Source organism: Anomalospiza imberbis, chromosome 3, assembly GCF_031753505.1.
Source record: "Anomalospiza imberbis isolate Cuckoo-Finch-1a 21T00152 chromosome 3, ASM3175350v1, whole genome shotgun sequence".
NCBI classification, from domain to species: Eukaryota; Metazoa; Chordata; class Aves; order Passeriformes; family Viduidae; genus Anomalospiza; species Anomalospiza imberbis.
This window is the reverse complement of record NC_089683.1, coordinates 32874460-32896122: the sequence shown is the minus strand read 5'-3', so window position 1 is coordinate 32896122 and position 21663 is coordinate 32874460. Positions and strand designations below refer to the sequence as shown.

At 35.1% G+C, this 21663-nt stretch overlaps 1 protein-coding gene across 4 annotated transcripts in view; it reads left to right on the top strand.

Moving 5' to 3' along the window:
• Nucleotides 1-20508, top strand: part of PHIP (pleckstrin homology domain interacting protein) — a 106681-nt gene extending 86173 nt beyond the window's left edge. For 2 of the 4 annotated variants that reach the window (XM_068183897.1, XM_068183899.1), the window contains 11 exons: nt 626-781; nt 2760-2880; nt 4392-4517; nt 6505-6577; nt 6987-7037; nt 7327-7476; nt 8940-9092; nt 11109-11272; nt 11748-12028; nt 12348-12509; nt 14310-20508. In XM_068183897.1, coding sequence (XP_068039998.1) covers nt 626-781; nt 2760-2880; nt 4392-4517; nt 6505-6577; nt 6987-7037; nt 7327-7476; nt 8940-9092; nt 11109-11272; nt 11748-12028; nt 12348-12509; nt 14310-14956 — 2084 coding nt within the window. In that variant the 3' untranslated portion in view covers nt 14957-20508. Of the gene's footprint in view, nt 1-625; nt 782-2759; nt 2881-4391; nt 4518-6504; nt 6578-6986; nt 7038-7326; nt 7477-8939; nt 9093-11108; nt 11273-11747; nt 12029-12347; nt 12510-14309 lie in introns of those variants that run through there. The other 2 variants (XM_068183898.1, XR_010997079.1) reach the window with 2 other exon arrangements.
• The last annotated feature ends 1155 nt before the right edge of the window (nt 20509-21663 follow it).

The following is a 21663-nucleotide window of genomic DNA, read 5'->3' as shown; positions in this document are numbered from 1 at the left end:
ATATCAACATTTGTTATTCCTTCTTAAAGATTGTTTAGAGGACTGCTTAACATCATACTTTGAAAATCTGCTGTTACAGTGTAAATTGTCAAAATTGGTCGGTCCTCAAGGATGCTAAGGTGATAACATTATTAATTTGCATCCTCGGAAACTGTGGTTTTAGCATTTGAAATCAAAACTGTCGCAATGTAGAACCACTACCCGGAGAATGTTTTAGCAGCAATGTCAAAGTTATCTTTATCCGGAAATCATCTGCCATTCCTTACCAAAATAACTTATTTCCAAGAATATTGGCTTTTAAACACAGAATAACTCCAAAACCAAAATACAAGTTTTAACTGTGATAAATGAGTGTCTTCGTTGGTTCTAAAATAAATTTTACAATTAATATTCAGAAGAGGATGAATCTTCAGGGAGGACCTCTACACTGAATTGCATTGTAAGGATTTAAATGTAACACTGAATAATATACACAAAGGATACTGGATACGTCCAAAATGTCTTTGAGCAAATCAAGAACTATGCATTTATAAAAATGATTTCATGGTATCTTTGATTTACAGGTATAAGTATTACACAAGATACAAACATTTATGTTTTATTTACTTTTCGTATTACATTCCAGCTGTATTTCCAGAAGTACTGGGAACTAGCGTTCCGTTAACTGACGATGAACGTAGAACCCTGCTTTACAAACCTTTGGATGGAGAGTGGGGTTCCAGGACCCGAGATGAAGAGTGTGACAGAATTATTGCAGGGATAAACCAACTTATGACTCTAGGTAAATTCTGGGTAATATGGGAAATGTTTTTGGTTTATAGTTTTGGTTTGGTTTATGTTTTTCAGATTATGATCATGTGTGCTTCTGAAATTACCAAAATGAATGTGATAAAATACACATTTAACCTCTTGATTAACAGGAACAAAACTTTCTCGTTGAACATTTTTAGGGTTTTTTTAATAGTGAGTACTTACAAAACCTACATTTTTTTCCTGTTTCCCAAGGTAACTGTTGTTTTTTGGAAGGTAATTTGACTATGGGAGTGGTTTGGGGTTTTATATGTTAAAAGCAAGTTACTTGATTTTTTAACTTTAGCCACCAGCATCTCATGTTGGGGTTAAAATTAAAACCTTTATGATTAAGTGAATATTAACTAAATTAACAGACACATGGCAGGGGATAAAAAACCAGATTTACTTAGATAATGAATATCTATGTGTGGATTTTCCCTGTATTAGCCTCTTCTAATTCCTGATTTCTTCCCTACATTTCCTTAATTATGCAAAATGTTGAGGGAAAAGTAATTTATTTACCTTAGGAAAGCTACTTGCTATTTGGTTGTGGAGCAATCCTTTACAGGCAGTTTCTGAAAAAGTAACTGTTAAAATGTTTAATGCATTGCTGCAAAATTTACCTGATCAAAGGTGGATGTCTGGAGGGAGATCCATCAGTAAGCAGAGGCTGAATTATAAGTTTTCTGTATGTCTTTATGGGGATCAAAAGGTGTTCAATCGGTAGTCTTAGGTTTTGGGCTAACAGTGGTCATGCATTAAATAAAAAAGTTACAGATACTTTGTTTAACTGATTTTTGAAGCATTTAATGCAAGGTAATATTTATGTTTCAAAAAAGGCCAAAAACCTCTTAACTCTTGAAATAATTCTGATCACCAGTATATCCTATATGGTTTCTTTGATGACATACTGCATAAGGAGCCTCCCTTTGCTTCCTAAACAAAGGAGTTATCTGTACAGTGTAGTAGAACAAATTATAGATTTATGTTAAAAAAAGAAAAAAAACACCTGTGAGGAAATGAAATGTTTTTGCTGTGCCTTCTAAGAGTAATCATTTTACATTTTGCCTTATGGTATATGGCAGACCACTTTGGGATTTGGCTATAGCAGGTGTGGTGCATATTGGTACAAAGTAGCAGTTGCTAGAACATGCAAAAGAGTAACTAAACAGATTTTAGGGGAAGAGCAGTCTTTTTAGCAGCAGCATATTTTCTGTTTTTAAAGACTTTTGAAACTTTTAAAGGTGATTTTATGGTTTTGTATTGCAGTATTTTTCCTTGAGATACAAGATGTTAGAATGATGTGTCTAAGCTCTCATGATGATTCAAAGTACAGGAGGGAAAAAGCAAGGAAGTTTAGGTGCACAGACTTAAATTGCTTCTCTTGCACTATATTGGATTGGTTTTGGAAGGCTTCTTTGCTTTTAGGTAGGGACAGGAGAGAGTGTTTCTGTTTTACTTTGAGCATGGATTTTACCCACATCTTACAGAGGCTGAAATAGCACTGTAACTTTAATGGCAGGAATATAATGTATTGCTTTGTTTAAAGATGTGAGAGTGGCAATATAAAGTGAAATGAAATGTGACTGTGCTGTAAGTAATGCTACTGAATTGCATGCCTTCATCTGTGTATAATTTTTAGACTTTTCAAATGTGTTTATTTCCAATGCATACTTGTGATGCCTTTGGGGAGTGTGGTGCTTCATGAATAACATAATGGGCACCCAGTCACTGCAGCAATGGGATGTACAGCACAACCTCAGCAAGTACTCTAAATAGAATATCAGAAATAATTTGGAATATCTAGTTACTGTTATTTTTGGGAAACTGCTGTGAATTTCAAACATGAAGAAAAATAGCTTATGTTGCAGGGGGGTGAATCTTGAAACTGCTATAGAACTTTGTGGTATATAACACCAGGGGTTTTGTGGTTTGTTTGTTTGTTTTGTTTTGTTTTTTTTCTCTAGATATTGCTTCTGCATTTGTGGCACCAGTGGATCTTCAGGCTTACCCAATGTATTGCACTGTTGTGGCGTATCCCACAGACCTCAGTACCATTAAGCAAAGACTGGAAAGCAGATTTTACAGGTTAGACCCAAGTCTCAGCTCTGGTGTGACCTACCAGCAGCTGTATTTTTGTCAGCTCTTTGTCTTGTCATACCAAACTAGGAGGTGCGCATGGGTGTGCGCTTTTACTTCCTTTCATCTTCTATCCTTGATCTAGGTTTCCATTTTCTAAAACTCAAATAAGGATTGAACATCTCCAAAATGTATTTTAGAACTACATGGCATTCAAATTCCTGGTTATGCAAATAACTTGTTCCATGTGAGATTCAAATTGCAGGGTTAGCAAAGTGACTTTTGGTCCAAAGGATAAAGTTTCCACTTAATAATTTTTTAAAATATTTTAAAAATAATTTAAATAAGAGAAACCTTAGAAATATCTCAAGTGTTTTTTTGTCCTGATATGCTTTAAAAAAATATTCTTGCATCACTTAAACAGCTACACAGAATCTGACTTCTTAAATTATTGGTGCTGAACTTCTGAGTTGTTGTACAGCAACAAAAAAAAGTTTATACTTTTTTATACTATTTTTATGTTTTCCTAAACTGTGATTGCAGTTACTGTGGTTTTTTTTTTTTTTTTTTTTTAAATATATATATATATAGGAATGCTTTTTAATTTTCAAAATAGCACCTCTGGTTTTTATCATTCTATTGCAATATTGAATTCTATGTTTATTGAGGTAATCCAGCTTTCTCTTCTATAATGCGCTGCTTTGCTGTCAGGTGGAGAGAAGTTTTTGCTGTATTTTGTTTCTCTTGTCAAAAGAGTAAGCAGTTATTTTTGGTAAGCAGCACACCTTCAATAAATGGGCTATTTTAGTTTGTAATATTGCTGAGGCCTAGTTAGGTAGTAAGCAACCACACTGTGTTATGCTTTGCAGTTATTTTTATTTATATATTTTGTTTTGGTTTTTTTTTTTTTTTACATTTAGTAGATTGTTTAGGTAATTTTTGATTTTTGGTGGTTTTTCATGAGGTTTACCTTAAAACTGTAACTTTTATGCTGTCAATCTTTACTATCTTTTTATTTTCTCTTTTTGACTTGGATCTGTTTTTTTCAGTTATTCTGCTCTTGTGCATCATTTTTTATAATGTGGCTTTTCTGTAGTTAGGTTATTAATCAGGGGAAATCTGATTGTTGTCTGTCAGAAAAAGGTATACTCTAGAACATTTTTATTACTATTTTGTTAATCCTTAACTGAGTTCAAAGGTGATGTAGGATGGGTTATATATATCATAAAGGAAAAATAAAAACTGAAGTGCCACAGCTGAGTTTTCTTGAGGGGTGTCAGCTGTATGTTCTTAAAGCCATTTGTACAGGTTACCATAGAATATAACATAAGAATGGGAAGCCAGAGGAAGCTGCCTGCTGTTGGTCGCTTAGGGCAGCATAGCCGACGTGCACATTTTCTGATGTAAGGGAAAACAGTGGTGGATGAGAAGAAGGCTGTAACATTTTTTCCCCTGTTCATATACTTTGCTAGTAATTGTCCTTATTTCTTTTTCCTTTTCCGCCGACTGTTTTGGTACAGGCGCCTTTCTTCGTTAATGTGGGAAGTCCGGTACATCGAACACAATACTCGCACATTTAACGAACCTGGAAGTCCTATTGTCAAATCTGCCAAATTTGTCACAGATCTTCTGCTACACTTCATAAAGTGAGTTGCTTAGTAGGTCTTTTGTTATTCCTATCTCTTACCAAGGTAAGAACCTTTTTAGATCTGAATTTTAAAGTAAGATTGTTCCATACTTTAAATAAACCTGTTGTCTGCTGTTGGGGCAGAAAAGAATAGAGCTTATGTTGACAAAGAATTCATAAGGTTGCAAAACAAGTTTTGTAATACATTGAATGGCATAGATTGGCGTGGCATTTTATTTTGAGAGACCTTCTCCTAAATTATACAAATGGGTTTGAGTATCTTCATGGAGTTACAGATATATTCATTGGTAAATTAGGAGTTCTAATTTTGAGTTTGAATACTGGCTATATTAACAAAATTCTAAAATCTAGATTACAATTTATAATAGGTTTGAAAATGATGTTTTATATGTATGCAAAGTAAAAATTAAATGCTTTGTAGTCAACTGAAGTTGTAGCTGTCTTTCAAACATTTTATTATTATCTATAGACAAACTCAATGACAAATATTTAAGATTTTTCAGTCAGTTGACACATCTACAAAGCTGAATTTTGTAAGACCTTACTGTGCCCACAGCCTTAGTTGCTTGTGCACAACGAGCGCTGCTGTTTCCACCTTGTAGACACAGCAAGCTACTTCATTAGTTTAACAAAAATGGTGACATTTTTAGTGATTTAGTTTGTCAGTGTTAAATTGAATCTAGTTCTTTTTTATTTTTTGTGTTCTTAAAAAACATTAGAACTCTGTTTAGTATTTGGAAATCTAGGACTTTGAGTCCATAAATAAATTTTCAATTTCTCCAGTGTCTGTGATTTCTGATATTTGCTGGAGAATGTAAAACACTTAACTGCTTTAGACATTAAAAGTTTTAGTGAAGTATATACCATTAGGAAAGATACACGTCTAAAGGGCTTTTCTGTTACTAATTTCGTTCTTCAACATCTTTGTCCTACATGGGTTTTTTTCTGATTAATTAAGCAGCTCAGGGTTTTTCAAAGTGTATGTAGCTTAGAGTTTTTCAAAGCGTATGTTTATAATTGGTTTAGTTAAATTAGTGGATATTCTTGAATATTCTTATTTAATAATGGCCTATAGCTCGAGCCTATTAACATACTAATTTAAGTGAACTAATAAGTCACGTAAAGCCCAGATTTTATGTTTTTAGCTATAAGGTAGAAGGCCTAGACAATGGAAGCTATGATTCTAAAGCCCATGGTTCTAATGAGAATGAAATATCTAGATGCCTCTGAGAATATACATCTTAGTTTCTTAGTTACCCAAGTATCTTAAAGAGCTGAAAATGGGGGGTGGGTGTTGCAGATAATCTTTTTTTACCTTCTCTCACAGCTGTTCTAGTGGTAATGGCAGTAGCCTGGATTAGGGATTCTGATTCCGAGTGGAGTTGCTGAGTGTTTACAGTTACAAGTGGTAAAAGTGTTACAAACCACTTTTCTGCCCAGTGGTTTGTATTGCTACATAGTAGAACACCTTTCAGCTTTTCTTTGTAAAGAAGTTTTATATGCTAATCAAGAATTGAAAATCAGTGTGGTTTGCTGATTTAATTATGCAGGTTTATGCAATAACAGTGCTAGTCCTTCCCTACTTGCATTTCAAATGTCATACATTGTGAGTGGTAAATTAAATTATTAAGATGTGCTTTTGTACAATAAATTTACTGTAATGCTCCTTACAAAGCTAGATGGGCCTCAGACCTTTTATATACTACAGGATTAGATTTTTCTGATGCTGACAAATACATGGTAAAGGATTATGATTTTTAATTTTGAAACATTCACACTGTTAAGTCATCTATATTTTGCAACTTTTTGAGCAGATGGTTAGTTTGACTTATTACTTCAGTTATCTTAGTATTCATATAGTACTGAACATATTCTCATTTTATTTGGGAATGGCTTCATAAATATTTTCTGTTTCCTAGGCAAATTACAATTGATTCCACAGGTGATGATAGAAAATAAATGTTAGCTTGTGTTCCTTTTTACAGAGACCAGAGCTGCTATGACATAATTCCATTATACAACGCAATGAAGAAGAAAGTGTTGTCTGACTCTGATGAGGTAAGTGGTTGTGCCTTGGGCATTGGCATTGATACACTGGAGAAACAAGACTGCTGGCTGTCCTGTGGAGGACCAAAGTGCTGGTTTCAGTCACTGCTTGGAAGTGGAGTGTACTTTTCTGTCAGTACAATGTTTCTTCTTGTCATTCCTTCCTAGCAGGAAACTGGGTGAAAATACAGTCTTTTCTCTTCCTTTAGTGCAGAGAGCTTTAATAGTTTGCTGGAGGATGCTGTTTCTGCTAGATTTCTGAGAGTCTCTCAAAATTGACACTCATATGAAGTGCTTCTCAGAGGGATGGGGGTAGGACTGTAAAGACTCAGATTATAAGTTTAAAGTATAAAAGAACTTGCCTACTCATATATGCTTATATTTTTTAACCTTTTTATGCGACTCATTATCTTGCTCAAAGGAAGAAGAGAAAGACACAAATGTGCCGGGGACTTCTACTAGAAAAAGAAAGGTAAATGTTTTTAAATTTTTTAATTGATATTTTTTAGTGCTACAATTGCTAAAATGGATTTGTAAACAATGGAATGTAAAACTGAAGTATTTCTACTATTGAGTAATGTCAGCTTTTTGAAAGTTTTGAACTTAGTGATGTGTTGTTCTACTGAACTGTTGTATGTATAAGTATTTCTGTCTGTGCTGCTGCACGTTGTGAATTCATATCCTGTGGGGTAATTCTTCCATTAGATTTTGTAAAAGCAGCTAGTTTATTTAATATATACCAGGCAATATTGTCATTTCAGGATCATCAGCCGAAGCGGCGGCTACGTAATAGGGCTCAGTCATATGACATTCAGTCATGGAAGAAGCAATGCCAGGAGCTGCTGAATCTCATTTTTCAGTGTGAAGACTCTGAACCGTTTCGACAACCAGTGGATCTTCTTGAGTATCCAGTGAGTATTTTAGAACAAGGTGACTGGTTATAATCCAGTTGTTAAGTGATAGGTTGGTTTGGGTTTTTTTTTTAACTTAGACCGTTTTTTCAGTTCTATCAATTGAAACTTCATACAACTGTAGTGACAGAATGTTTTTCAGCACTTCATTGTCACTTATTCAATGTTTACTGCTTTTTTCAACTAATTTCAAAATAAATAATACTTCTCTACTCTCTCAGATACTTTTGTTGGAAAATATTTTATGTTCAGGGATGCTTATGTTATTAAGTAGATTACAGCTTTTATACAGCTTTTGCAATTACATTGTCTTTCCTTTTCTGACTAAAAAATGGTCATATATATGAAATGCATATATTTGGTCGCTGCATGTGATGTGTTTTGAAGGATCATTGGTTTCACTTCAGAGTATAAAAACTAAAGGTAAGATTATATGAAAACTTAATGTAATGAAGGAAAGATTTTGCTTGCTTTCCTTCTAGCTTATCTTAAGTTTTGTAAAATATCATTCTAGGGTGATTAACTTGGGCAAAATTTACTGTCTCAATTAGAGAAAAGAAATGCTTCTCTTTCAGAAGCCACTAGTAGATGTGTCTTGACACTTCTGCAGCCACTGGGTACCATTATTTTTTAAGTAGCCTAAACTTTATGCTGTGGCCAACTACAAGTGGTCCTGTATGTTTGAGATCCTCAAATGAACTGATAGAGAGCTCTCTACTAGGCTTAGGCATGAAACACACTGCTCCCTGGTGTCACAAGCCTGTTTAACATGCAGAGGCATTCCTTCAGGTTCTATTTGCTCTGATGGATTAACTTAAACTTTCTGGTTAAATCTGGTATTCATGCTTTTTCTTGTATGAACACATCTCTGTTTCTTCCATAGTTTGGAAAGAAATTTTCTGTCATTGGCTTGACTTGGGTCCTACTTAAGCCTGTGGAGTTTTTAATACTTTGTTACATTTGTAAATTGTCAGGTCTCCATTTGGGAAACTGCTCAGGTTTCAGAAAGGATGTGATAAGCCTCTGATTAGGCTCAAGTATTCAAACTTCATATTTTAAAGCTAAAATGTGAGAACATTATTAGTCTTAGTCCTAAGTTTGAGCTGCTAAGCCACCCAGAAGGCTTGTAGACACACTTTCATATCACTGTTATCTTCATGTCAGTGTGTCAGTAATGCAACCCTCAGGACACAAAATTCTGAGCTCTGCATTTCAGTGAATTGGTTTATAAAATGAATTAAATCATCTATCAGTTAACTTCTAACCTTGACCCTGCTGAGTATGTCTGCAAGGGAGGTATGTTATATATTAGTGGAAAGGGGGAAAATGTCTTCAGCAGTCTTCCATGCCTATTTAAAGAGGACATTTTGGTTAAACAGGTTTATCAAACTCATCCTAATGAAAATGATATAGTAAGGCTTGGGAGAAAAATTGTAAGAAATTTCTTTGCTGTTTCCAAACAGGATTATAGAGATATTATTGACACGCCTATGGACTTTGCTACTGTTAGAGAAACACTGGAAGCTGGCAACTATGAGTCACCAATGGAGTTATGTAAAGATGTGAGACTTATTTTCAGCAATTCCAAGGCCTATACACCAAGTAAAAGATCAAGGGTAAGATTTTATTGTTTTGCATTGTTGTTGTTTAAAAGAACACTTATATCTGAAAAATATGGGACTGAAAAAGCAGGGAGACAGTGTAATTTGATTGCTTTTAAAAAACAAGTTTAATTATTTCTGATCTTAAAATATTAATATTTCTGAGAAACAATTACAGCTTTGTATTTTAACAGAAAGGAATGTGAGCTTTTTAAATACCAAAAGTTCTGATGTTCTGCATACGTGTTTCAAAAGTAAATATTAGAACGTGAGTCTAAATGAAAAACCACCTGGAAGAAAAGTTCTGTAGAAGCAGGATTATGAGTACAATAGTGAATTTTAACTGATATTTTGGGGCAGAAACCAGATTTTCAAAACAAACAAACAGGGAGCCTCTCTACTTTGAAGGTTGCCCAAAATTGAAATATCCAGGTGTAGACAGAAGAGGATGTTGAGATTCTGTGCTGTTCACTACTGTGCAGTAGGATTGTAGTAAAGCTCTTAGGTCTTCTGGAAAACAGGACAGTTTACATAAAGTGCCAGCTTACAAAGCTCTCCATACTGAGATGTCCTGCTAGTAGTAGGTGCAGTATCGGATAGCAGTTAAATTATGGATGCATATTTACATGGGTTCAAGGCTTCTGTGTAGCTTTTCTTTTACTAATGTGTGTTAGGTTTTAAGACCAGAATTATTAACAGCTTTTATGTTTGGCTGTTCTGAATTGCAAGTTAATCATTAGGACTTCATTGTTTTGAGACTTGGGCAAAATTTCTTAGTAGGTGACTAGCAGGATCAGTGATTACTCTCCAGTCAGTAGTAGACAGGCCCCACTCACTGTTGAGGCTGCCATACCCCATAAAAATTACTCTTTCAGTTGCAGCAAATGGCAGGGGTTTTGCAGCAGGTCTGGATTATTTTGTGGTTTATCTTTCTCTCCTTGACCTGATCATACCTGACATTATCTTTAGCTTTGTGTGGTTTCATAGATTCTTTTGACATTTTCATTTCTTTCATGTTTCTTCCAAACAGACTGGCATAGTAATAAATTTGTCTTTTTTTTTGCTTTACTCAGAAGCGGAATGTTCTTATGTCAAGTGTTTTAATATTCTAGAACCTATGTGCTTTCAATGCATGCAATATGTAGTTGAATGTGATGATTTTACTATGTCGTGCATCTTACTTTATGTCACTGATGCTTTCTCAAACAGTAAACCTAAAATCATCAGCTTTTTTTTTTTTTTTTTTTTTGCTTGGCACATCAAACACACATTCCTTTGCAGGCTATCTCCAGTAACATGTGCAGAATCTGTAAAAACTGTCGAGTCTGGCACTCAGATGGTTTGCTGTATCATTAAGTAGGAACTGGTTCAATATTGTCTTTGTGTTTCAACACAAAGGGTGCTGTGTCTCCTCAAAGTACCTAAACAGGTCACTTTGGTGTTTTTTGTTTCCAGAATTAATAGCAACTGTGCTCAAATAATTACTTGTGATCTAAACTGAATTTGGGAGTCTCTGTAAATCATCCAAGAGATGGGAAAAAAAAGTGCACCTACATAGTTCCGATACATTTATTGTACCTGTTGCAGCCAACTTACTTGTAGTACCAATTCGTCTATAAAAGGAATAGACTGGTGTTCAAATATAGGATATAAGGATGCAAGTTAATAGAGCAGAAAATAAGATTTCTTGACCCTAGGTATGATACAGCAAAATTACATTAAGAATCTCTCTTTGTAATTTCTGTTGAAACTAGAAAGGGATACATTCTAGAAAGGCAATTGAAAGACTGGTTTTTCCAATTCTTCCTTTTCTGTGTCATCTTCAGTTGTGGTACAATTTTCAAAACCATGAAAATAGTTAAAGCAAACCTACACATGGGTTAGCATATATTTATTGAGGCAGATTGTAAATTTCCCTAAAACGTTTCTATATTAATCACTTTTCACTTTTCTAGCTGTTTTTCAGTGATAAATAAGTAAAGGGACACTTTGGAAAGGTATCAAACTTGTTTACTGGCTTTTCTTTTTCAGATCTACAGCATGAGCTTGCGCCTTTCTGCTTTCTTTGAAGAACACATAAGTTCTATTTTATCAGATTATAAATCTGCCCTACGCTTTCATAAAAGAAATACAATAAAGAAACGAAGGAAAAAAAGAAGCAGAAGCAGCTCAGTTTCCAGTAGTGTTGCATCCAGGTACATTAATTCCTTTACAGTATTCATGAAATGCTGTGAAATTTTGACATACCTAAAGAATAAAACTTAGTGTGTTTTTTTCTTAATACTTCCTTTACTATTCCCTATATTGCAGAATGGTAGCTTTGACATGCAAGTCCCTATGATGTGGAAGAGTTTTAAACTTTACTTAGAGCTATCCTAGTGTAAGTGCTTAAAATTCAAATAACTGCTAAATGTGTACAGTAAAACAGCATCGTTAGGATAGTGATGGCATCATGCTTTATCATATAACTATAGTATTTATTGTAAAGATTCACTTTTCAGAAGCTCACAACTTACATGAATTTCCACAGTAAATGCCATATTTTTAACATACTTCATGCAGAGGTGATTGTTTTACTCCCACAATCTCAGACACTAGCATTTAATTTTATTTATTCCTGTAAAATGACAAGGTGGTCATCCAGGATACAAATTGTTACTCCTTTTGCAGCCCTGAAAGAAAGAGGAGATTAATAAAACCTCAGCTGAAGGCAGAAACTTCTGCCACTTCATCATCTTCTGCACCTGCACGGTCGACAGCACTGAGACACGCTCCACCTCAGATGAATGGAAAAGCCACTGAGGCCTCCTCCCTTGTGCGGACTCGAAGCAATAGGGGGATAACAGATGTGGCTGTTACAGAGCAACCATCTACTTCTTCAGGAGCAAAGCCTTTAACTATAAAGCCTTTAATTACAAAGCCTAATACCACTGCAGGGTCAGGAAAGTCAGGCAAGTTGGGGTGCTTTTGGTTTTGGTTTTCTATTGATTAAGCCATGAATGTTTTCAACGATAAAACTGGCTCTTTGGAAATCTGATATATTTCTCTCAGTTAAAACTGGTTCTGTTTTCAAACTGATGGGCCTTTGAGGCTCTTCAGAGGAAAACTGAACAAGTTAGGCTATGTTGTTTTATCTAGGAAGTTCTCTCCTTTTTGGATCACAGAGTCAAATTGTTTGTAGTAGAACATGAGTTCGATTTTATCCCAATAAGATTGAATATAGTATAAACTACTTAAGTGAATAATTATGTTTTCTTTTTATCCTTCTAGTACTGGAGAATTCAACCAAACATTCCAAGAACCAGAATATCGTATCAAACCCTTCCCCATCTGATTACAGTCATAACACTAGGAATAACTCCACAAAAGAAAATCCTGAGAAAGAGAAGCAAATCAAGCGCAAAGTAAAATCTTCCACTGTTAATCCACAAGGTACCAAATTTCTTTAGAACTTCCTCCCCACCCTCGGAGTTACTGATGTAGTGACTGTAGTGTGGTACTTTAGTTGTGGTAATTTGGAGGTAGGGAAATTAGAATGCATTACAATTTAACAGAATAGGGAAATCTAATGGAACAACTCAGTCACCATTAGTTTCCTTCTTGATGAATTAGCACAGTTTTGACTACTCTTAACACCATTTCCTTGGTGTGATAATTGTTGTCTAGATGATTTTGAGATGTTAACATATCTGTACCTTAATTTAATGTATTACAAATGTCATAAGTTTCTCATTTCCAAAGCAGACTTCTGCATGGTTACACTTTAAATCCTTTGTGTTTTAATCACATAAAACTTCTGTGCGTTATATTTGGGTCCAATAACACTGAGTGTGATGACATTCTGCACAGCAGCAAGCATAAGGATCAGAGGACCCCAGCTGTAAATTTATTACTTCATTTTTTGGCACAAAAAAAAAAAAAAACCCAAAACAAAAAAACAAACAAAAACCACCCAAAAAAACTATGCAGTGTTTACTGCTTCTGTTTAGTATATTTGAATGGCCTGCTTGGACCTAGTTCATGAAATCTCCTGTGTGAGCTTGCTTGGTCTTTTGATGTCAGAATACCCTAAAATTCAAAGCTTCTGTGGAGGCTGAAATAAGATCTCCTAGTCAGAATGCTTTCCTGTTTATGAAGGAGCTTTGAACTGTTAGGAAGATGCTTGAAGCAGGTAGATCCACTAAACATCTTTTCTCTGAAAATGGGGACACAATAGTCTGCAAACTGGGTCCCATCTAATTAATCTGCCTAGTCCTTGTAGTCTTCTCCCCAAGGAGTTCTTTCTTACTCTTCCATGCTTCTGAAAAAGTAGCTTGTGGTCTTATAAGTTAAATCATCTGTCCATTGCTTGTAAGCTTTCTCACAAAGGCCCCAGCTGTTCCCACATTGCATGGCTAAATATGCAGCTGTTAGAGGATGGGATATCAGGGGTTTCTGAATGTTGTTGACATGGTCCTGTCTCCTTACATCCACTCACAGGACAGAAGAGGCCTGTGCTTTTAGTGCATGATGGTGCACATTTAAACACAGCAGAAGCTGTGCGTGGGTGTTTCATGAAAGGGCTGCAGGAGCTATCATGCTAGCTAGGAGCCTGTTCTTGGCCATATTTTAGGCAAGGCTGACGTGTCAGAACATCCTTCTAAGAGGTCCAGTGACATGCCCCTCTGAGGAAGTTGATTACCTCTCATGTAATGAAAATTCATACCCTATAAAAGTCTCCAAGCAAGTACATTATGCTGTCTATTATTGTGAGAAATTTGTACAAATTAGATAAAAAGGGTGGTACCTCAGGTTGAAAGAAAAGCTTTATTTCTCCAGAGATGACTTACTGTGAAGCATTCCCAATCCTTGCACCATTCCCAATGCTTCTTGAGCAAACCTTTGCTGTTGCAGATACAAAATAGGAGTTTTGTCCACTGGTGTTGTATCATCTGAGAGAAATCCTTCACCTGTTCTCTTCTTTTTTCCCTCCTGCGTTTTTCCTGGCTTTTTCTTGTTTCTTGGGGTTTTTTTTCCTTGCAGCTACCATGTGCTAAATCCAACTAGAAGTTAGTCCTCATTCCATTGTAGAAAAAAACTCTCTGATCTCAACTTTGGGTTTCTTAGATTTTGACAGATTGGCAATCATTGTGAATTCATTCAGATATTTTAGTAAGAGTTTTATTAAGGCAATGTGAAAATTACTTTAAGTGCAAATCTCCTATGTGACATTTCTGTACCATTTCTTTACAGCAGATTGCAAGAATAATGCTTTGGCATCAGGAAACATTCAGGTAAATGGACATGGAGGACAGCCTTTGAAACCTCCAGTTAAAAGAGGTCCTGGACGGAAGCCCAAGGTGGAGACTAATAACAGTAGCTGTGAAGTGGTGGTGCACAAGAAAAGAGGCAGGAAACCAAAAAAGCTACAAATTGTTGAACAGCAAAAGGTTGCAGAGCAGAATACAATCCAGACCACAAGGGATATACCAGAGGAAGCTTCTGTTTCTACTGCATGCAATTCTCTTTCTGAAAATAATGTGAAGGAAGACTTGTTACAAAAAAAAGGCCGAGGGGGTAGAAAGCCAAAAAGGAAGATAAAGAGCCGCCAGCCAGGCTCAGACCTCTTAGCTCCTGCAAATGTAAAAATGCAAACAAGAAGCAGGAGGAAAAAGACACACGAGCCTATGGAGGAGGGTTCTGAAGAGCTTAAAGATTCTGAACCTCACATGAGAACTAGAAACCAGGGTAGGAGGACAGCCTTTTACAATGAAGATGACTCTGAGGAAGAGCAAAGGCAGCTATTGTTTGAAGACACCTCCTTAACTTTTGGAACTTCAAGCAGAGGCAGAGTCCGAAAGTTGACTGAAAAAGCAAAAGCTAATTTAATTGGGTGGTAATTTTTACCAAGGGTTTTACTTCTGAATGCTATGAAGCAGGTACAGTTAAGGAACAGCAGAACAGACTTCTGCTTCCCTGCTGCTATTATGGGTTAGAAGAGTATGTTCTGATTTGAGGAGAAAAATTTAGCAAAATGATAAACTGAAAGAACATTCTTTGAAAGAAATATATATTTTAAACTTTTGCTATTTATTGCCCTCCAAATAGGTTATACATTTCAACAGTCATTTTGTTCATGGTTGAAAATAATTGAAGCAATTTCTGACTGACGTACAGAGTTCGGAGCTACTCTGCTCAAGTAGTATGTAATATGTCTACACAATTGAAAAAAGGTAATAGAACTTTTAATTGCCACAAATTGAAAACAGAAATCTATTTTTGACCAAGCAAGGTACACTTTGATTGTAAAGTCAAGTCGCCTAGGAAGGCAGACTTAGGCAAAAAGTGGCAGTAAATTCACTTGCATTTCTATTAAATAATACAATACCAAACTTTGCTAATCTGTAGAAGTTTAATTTCAGTTGTGATGGAATGTTCAGCTGCAAAAGAAGCCTAGCACAGGCCGTTGTTTATCCACGTTCTGCCAAACATAGCAAAAATGTAATCACAAGTATATATATCCACATTGGAAAAAGTTTGACTAATGTCTAATTTTTCAGACCTTGATTCTTGTATCAATCACTAAATCTCTGTTTATTGTGCCAAAGACTGAGAATCAGTGCAGTGGAAAACCTTTTTTTCTTTTGAGTGTCAGTACAGCATACCATTTGCAGTGATAAAAGCTGTGTCTTGTTTTAAATAGTAAGTTGTTAACATTGTTCTGAAATGTATCCTTTTTGGTACTTCTGGTAGAAAACAATGCACTGGTGGGGTCCTTTGACAGAGATGTTTTAGTCTAAATGTATAATTGGTTAAAGGATTCAAGGAAATTACAGGACAGGTATGGAATTATGATGTTTACTTTCTGATCCAGATTGTTGTTTCTACAACTTTAGACATGCTTAAGAGGCTGAAATGACCTACAAAGAATAGTGTATGTGTATATATTAATATATACATAAACACATATGTCTAAAATATTACCCAGGTATAAATTTTTTTCAGGATTTTTTAGATAGCACTAGAATTGAAAATTTTAAAATGTCATACTTTATAGTTTAATTTTAAGGGGAAGATTGGTTATTTTCAATTATTAGGGTTAAAAGGCCAAATCACTTTTTATGCAATCATGTTTTATACAGTGGTCTCATTGCACATTGTGTTTTTCTGCACTTTTTATGGTATATCACGCTGACATATGTCAATATACACCCTAAAGAAAAATTCCATTTAATGATTGTGCCTTGTATTCTATTATTTCTTGCATCCTTACTAAAATTAAGTTGTCTATTGTAAATGATAACTATATGACTTAGGGGAATGTATTGTTATATGTACTGCTCTGGAAAAGAAAAGCAGTTATTTATTTGTTTATGGTACATTTAGTTATTTTATACCTTTACAAACAAACCTTAATACCATTTTCTATCACTTAAAAAAGGTATTGTCCAGTTTCAAGGAAAAAATTACATAAGTAGTGGTATTTACTGAGATCTGGTATGGTACAAAAATGTAACCAAAATTTCCTGGTTATACTTTTTTTTTTGTTTTTACACATCATCTACAATGTCTGGAAGGGAAGACATGCAGAATTAAGATCTTAAATTTGCACAGATTCTGTATATGTATTTGAAGCCTGATTCTTCACTCTTTATTTTCTTACAAAAAAAAAGCCAAAAAGTTTGAACAAAGAATATTGGTATTTGCCACCAAGAGTAATAGAAATAGGCTACTGGGGATAGCATATTAGTATCCACCATACCTATTTTTAGGTAGTTCATTTTGCTACAAAAAATGGCTGAGATATTTTCCAGATCCTCTTTGAATTGTTATAGATTGGAATTAGGGGGCCAGGGATTAGTTTGTATTTGATTTGTTGGCATATTTATTTTTTCTAGTAAGTATTTCTTAATCACCCAATTGAAATGGAGTCACTAAACATATGGTAAGATAACAAGCTACATTTGGACAGTTGGAATACAGCTTCCCAATTCAAAACGGATTGATTCTACTTGTTAATTTTGTCAAATCTCACTGATGAAGGCAATCATTTGAAAATGTGTAATTTCCTGATGTTATCTGCATTGTAATATATAAAATAGACTATATCTAAAATTCATCTTCTGTATTTACTCCATTTGTAATAATGTTTTATATGGCATGTTTATGTATATATTTATATATCAAAAATACTTTGTGTGTAAGTTTTGGAGACTGAAATAATCTGCATTCCCTTAACAGTAGGTAGAGGAGTGTACATCTTAATTTTACAAGGGTAGAAGGCCTTACCTGCAGAACATGGGTACTGCTTCCCACCCAGTAATATCGGTGACTTTAGCCAGAAAGTTTGATTCTTGTTAGATACATTAATGTTTTTCCTTTAAAAATAAACTGTGGATAATTTGGGTCAATTTTTTATAGAAGCAATGCTAGACATTTATTAGAAATTAATACCAGCTTTATTTAAAAGTTATATTTTTATATAATTTAATTTCACTAGGTTGCAAACTTTATTTATGAGACTTTAGTCACCATCAGACTGTATTTTGGTTGGGGAAAAATTTATTATTTGAGGTGGTTGTGAGATACTGTATTAATACAGAAAAAGAGCTTTTGATTACAGAGTCTTAGGTTTTTAAATGTGAGCAATAAACTCTTGGTCAGTGTTCTGAAATAACTTAAGATCTATAGTTATATGCATGTTTTATAATGCCATCTCAAGTACCTAACAACTGGTTCAGAAAATGGAGTATCAAAACCTCATGTGATTGTTTTACATTTGCATTGTAAATAACAAAGCTTCATAGTCACATACATGCAAATGATCTGGCAGCAATTAACTCAGTTTTATTCATTAAATTCATTTATATTTGACATGGATATGAGGATACTGTTTTGGTACTTCTACGCTATACTGGGAAACGTTATAATTGGTATTTGCTGCTGAGTGGTATCTCGATAACAGTGTGTTCTTCACCTGCCAGTGAGGAAATACTTCTGCTTCTGTCATAAGTGTGCTCTAAATGTTTAACAGGAATCATTGTACCTGTGCCTACATACTTAACAACTCTTTAGCCACTCTGTTTCTGTTGTTAGTGTGTTCTCTGGGAACTGAACTGAAATCTTGCCACTGTAGTGTTCATTATTATTGTCAATATTGAACTAGAGTTCTTTGTCACTCGGCAATGACCAGTGATACAACTTTACAGAGAAATGTCTTCCTCCAGTGATTCGACTGCTGTGATAAAGATTTACAGATGTTTATTTGTACAGTGTCTGGTTTGTACCTGTGATCAGTTTGTTGATAGACTTGTGAGGTTGAGTTGGTTGAGTTAAATATTACTGTGGCTTAATATCTGTAAAGCTATTAATTGATAAAGGACCCTGATGCAGAACGTATAGACGTTAATATCTATTAAAAAATAAATTGTAGGGTAGAGACAGCTTATTCACTATACTGCTGTACAAATATTTTTAAGTACCAATTCTGTGCCAGAGGCTTTTGTTTTACCAAAAAAAAGGACTACATGCAACACAAAAAATAGCCTGTCCATTCAGTAATTTCAAGCTTGTTACAATTTTTACACTGCATTTTTAAATATTTTGCTCACATTTGTTGGATCGAGGACTACAAGTAAATGCTTTAGCGTGTAATTTGAATTTAGGCACATGTTAAATAGTTGATTGGTTCTGTAAAAGCAATAGGCTTAACTGGATGGGACCCTTTCACCCTGTATTTATATAGTAGATTGGAGGTTAGAGGTTTTTAAGCTCACTTTCATCAACATTCACATTTTATTTGCAGCATGTGAATCTTGTTGAGGTAATTTTAACATCACTGGTCAATTAAAATATAGCCATACCACAATATTTACATTGTGTTCCGAGTCCTTACCTTATTCTAAAATAGTGTATTTTTGTCGACAATAGATTGTCATTTTGCCTTTTTTTTTAACAGTGTTTTAAAATATTTAATTATAACCTTGCTACAGTGCTGTGATAGAGAAGGTAGAGGATTTTGAAACCTCACCTAGAAACAGCAAAAGCTCGTTTTCTGTTTATGACCTAAATGAAGACAAATGAACCGTGTAAAATGAGTATATATTTTTTTATCCCTGAAGTTCTTGTAACAGTTTGGTTTCCAAGGGGACCTAGATATTCAATGGATAAAAGGGCTGTTAGTTTTCTTCTGTAAATTACTGTATATACATGTTTGTTCGTATACAGAGGAAAGTGTATTACATTTCATAAATCTGGTCAAGGCTTGACAATGTGTTTCAAATAACAAATCTGGCATTGACAGCTTACGTAGCTTCTTGTTTTTGAATCATGAATACAACTTGCTCATTTTCTATGATGTCTGGAGGAAAACAGCAGGTAGCTTTTAAACCAGAGCTAACCTCCAGATGCTCTTGTGTTTCTGCTGATTTTAATGCAGGAATTCGCCATGTCATTTTTGCAGTGTGTTAGAGAAGGAAACATGCCAGGAAGCTGGATTAAAAGACATCCTTAAATTGCAGAAAAAGGTGATTAGCTGCTTCCCCCTCGCATCCCACCCACCCCCCCTTTTCCCAAGGTTCTGACAGCCTCAAGGCACTCTAGAGAGAATCCTTATATGCTGCAATAAAATAAGGGTGAATAAATTTAGCTTTTAGGAGGTATATAGTGAGACAAGTAGTCATTTGGGTCCTTTTTAATGCAGATAAATACATCAGGAAATTCACTTCAAATAATGCAAACAATATGTTTTAGGGAGGGAAAGTAGTACTATACTATGAATTTCTACACTGAAAGAACAAAGAATGAGGTCACACAAATTAAGAGTAGAAAGAAATAGAAGTACCTGTCATGTACTGTGTTATGTACATGTACTATTTTGTGCTTACAACTGTGCAGATCGGTTTGCTAATGCATTGAGACCATACAGAAGTTACATTTTTGGACCATACTAAAACTGCAGAAGTGTGGTGGACAACTGGATAATGATCACGCGTGAATTAAATTCTGTCGTAATGTTTCAATATGTATAGAATGGAGCTCAACTTCAAGTAAATTACCTAGAAAGGTTAATTTTAAAACTGACAGATTTTCAGATTAAAAATTACACTTATTTTGTACAGAATTATGTAAAACACAAATCTGTTGTATGTAATGAGTAACAGTTTTGAAAACTATAATTCTTTAGCTTATCAAGGCTTTTTTCCTTCCAGAAATCTAGATTATCATGTTATATATAACCTGAAGTATCTCACCAGGATAACAGTGCCCTTTCTTTTTGTACATATGGATTGGAAATTTCTTTACTGTTATGTGGACACTTTCTATGTTAGTTTTGATGCATAATACTTTGAATCCTTTTATACAAACTAGAATGTACGTGTAAGAATTACTGTCACTGCAATGTAGTAACTACAAACTTATTTTTAAATAAATAGAAAACATGTTTTTCTAAGCTGTCCAACAGTGTTTGTTTCTATCTGGCAATTTACTGTGCTATGGGATGATTGGTTGTATATTTTTTAGAACTCCCTAAATTCAGCTCCTCTTGATTCCTTGTGGAATATGGAATAGCTGTATCTGGTAGTATGGTATAGTGGTTAAATGGGAACAGACAAAATTGGAACTTGGACACTCTGACAGAGATCAGAATTTGCTGTTTGGTAGGGGTTTTCACTAGGCCCTGCAGTTCAAGAGAAAATACAAAGGCAGTAGTGTCTGGCGCTGAAGACACCTCGTTGAGTCCTCTTAGCTCACTTTCACGTGTGCACCAGGGCATCTGCCTCTAACCCTCCAGGAAGCCTTCCCTGTTCAGGTGACAACTGTTTGTACCAGAGCTACATCCAATCCATGGAAATCTCTGCTTCCCAACAGCTCTAGAAGAAGCTAGAAACACTTAAGCAGAGAGAATCCCTCCTGTAGAGTACTGGTCTGCAGCCTAGCTGCTCTGAGTGGGTGATGCAAGGAAAAGTAGACATAGGATGTGTTTTCACAAAACTGCAGGGTTGGTTTGTTTATATCTACATTTTTCTGTTCAATAGATGCAAGAAAAAAGAAATGTGGATTCTGTTTAATTTCACATGTTACTTGCTTTATCAGATGATCTTTTCCTTACATTCCTTACCTGAAAATACAAGGAAGTGATGGGAGAGGCCCTCACTCACCTCACAGATGCAGGTATGTGTGCTTCTGGGTGACGGGAATGTGGAATGGTCACAGCAGAATGAATTGAGTTCCCTGTGACTTTCCAGACTCCACATGAAGTCTGGCAAAAGCAAGATTTGTTTTAGCAACTGAGGAAAAATCTGTCCCAAGCATGTGAGTTTTGCTCATTGGCACATTCTGCTTGGAGAAAATAATTTAAGAATACTGAAAATATGACACACTTTGGTGCTGCTGTTATGTCCTGGAGGTGGCAGTTCTGTTGAATGTACATTTCCAGTATTGCAGCACAACAGCAATAGTGGTGTGCTCATCCAAGCATAAGCCACTCCAGGTCCAGGGTTTTAGTTTTGTTACTGAGAATAGTCTTAAGCAGTTAATAACATCTCCTTTGTTTTGAAAATATCTAAAAAATATTTTTCTGAATAACTCTGTAGAGAATCCTTAA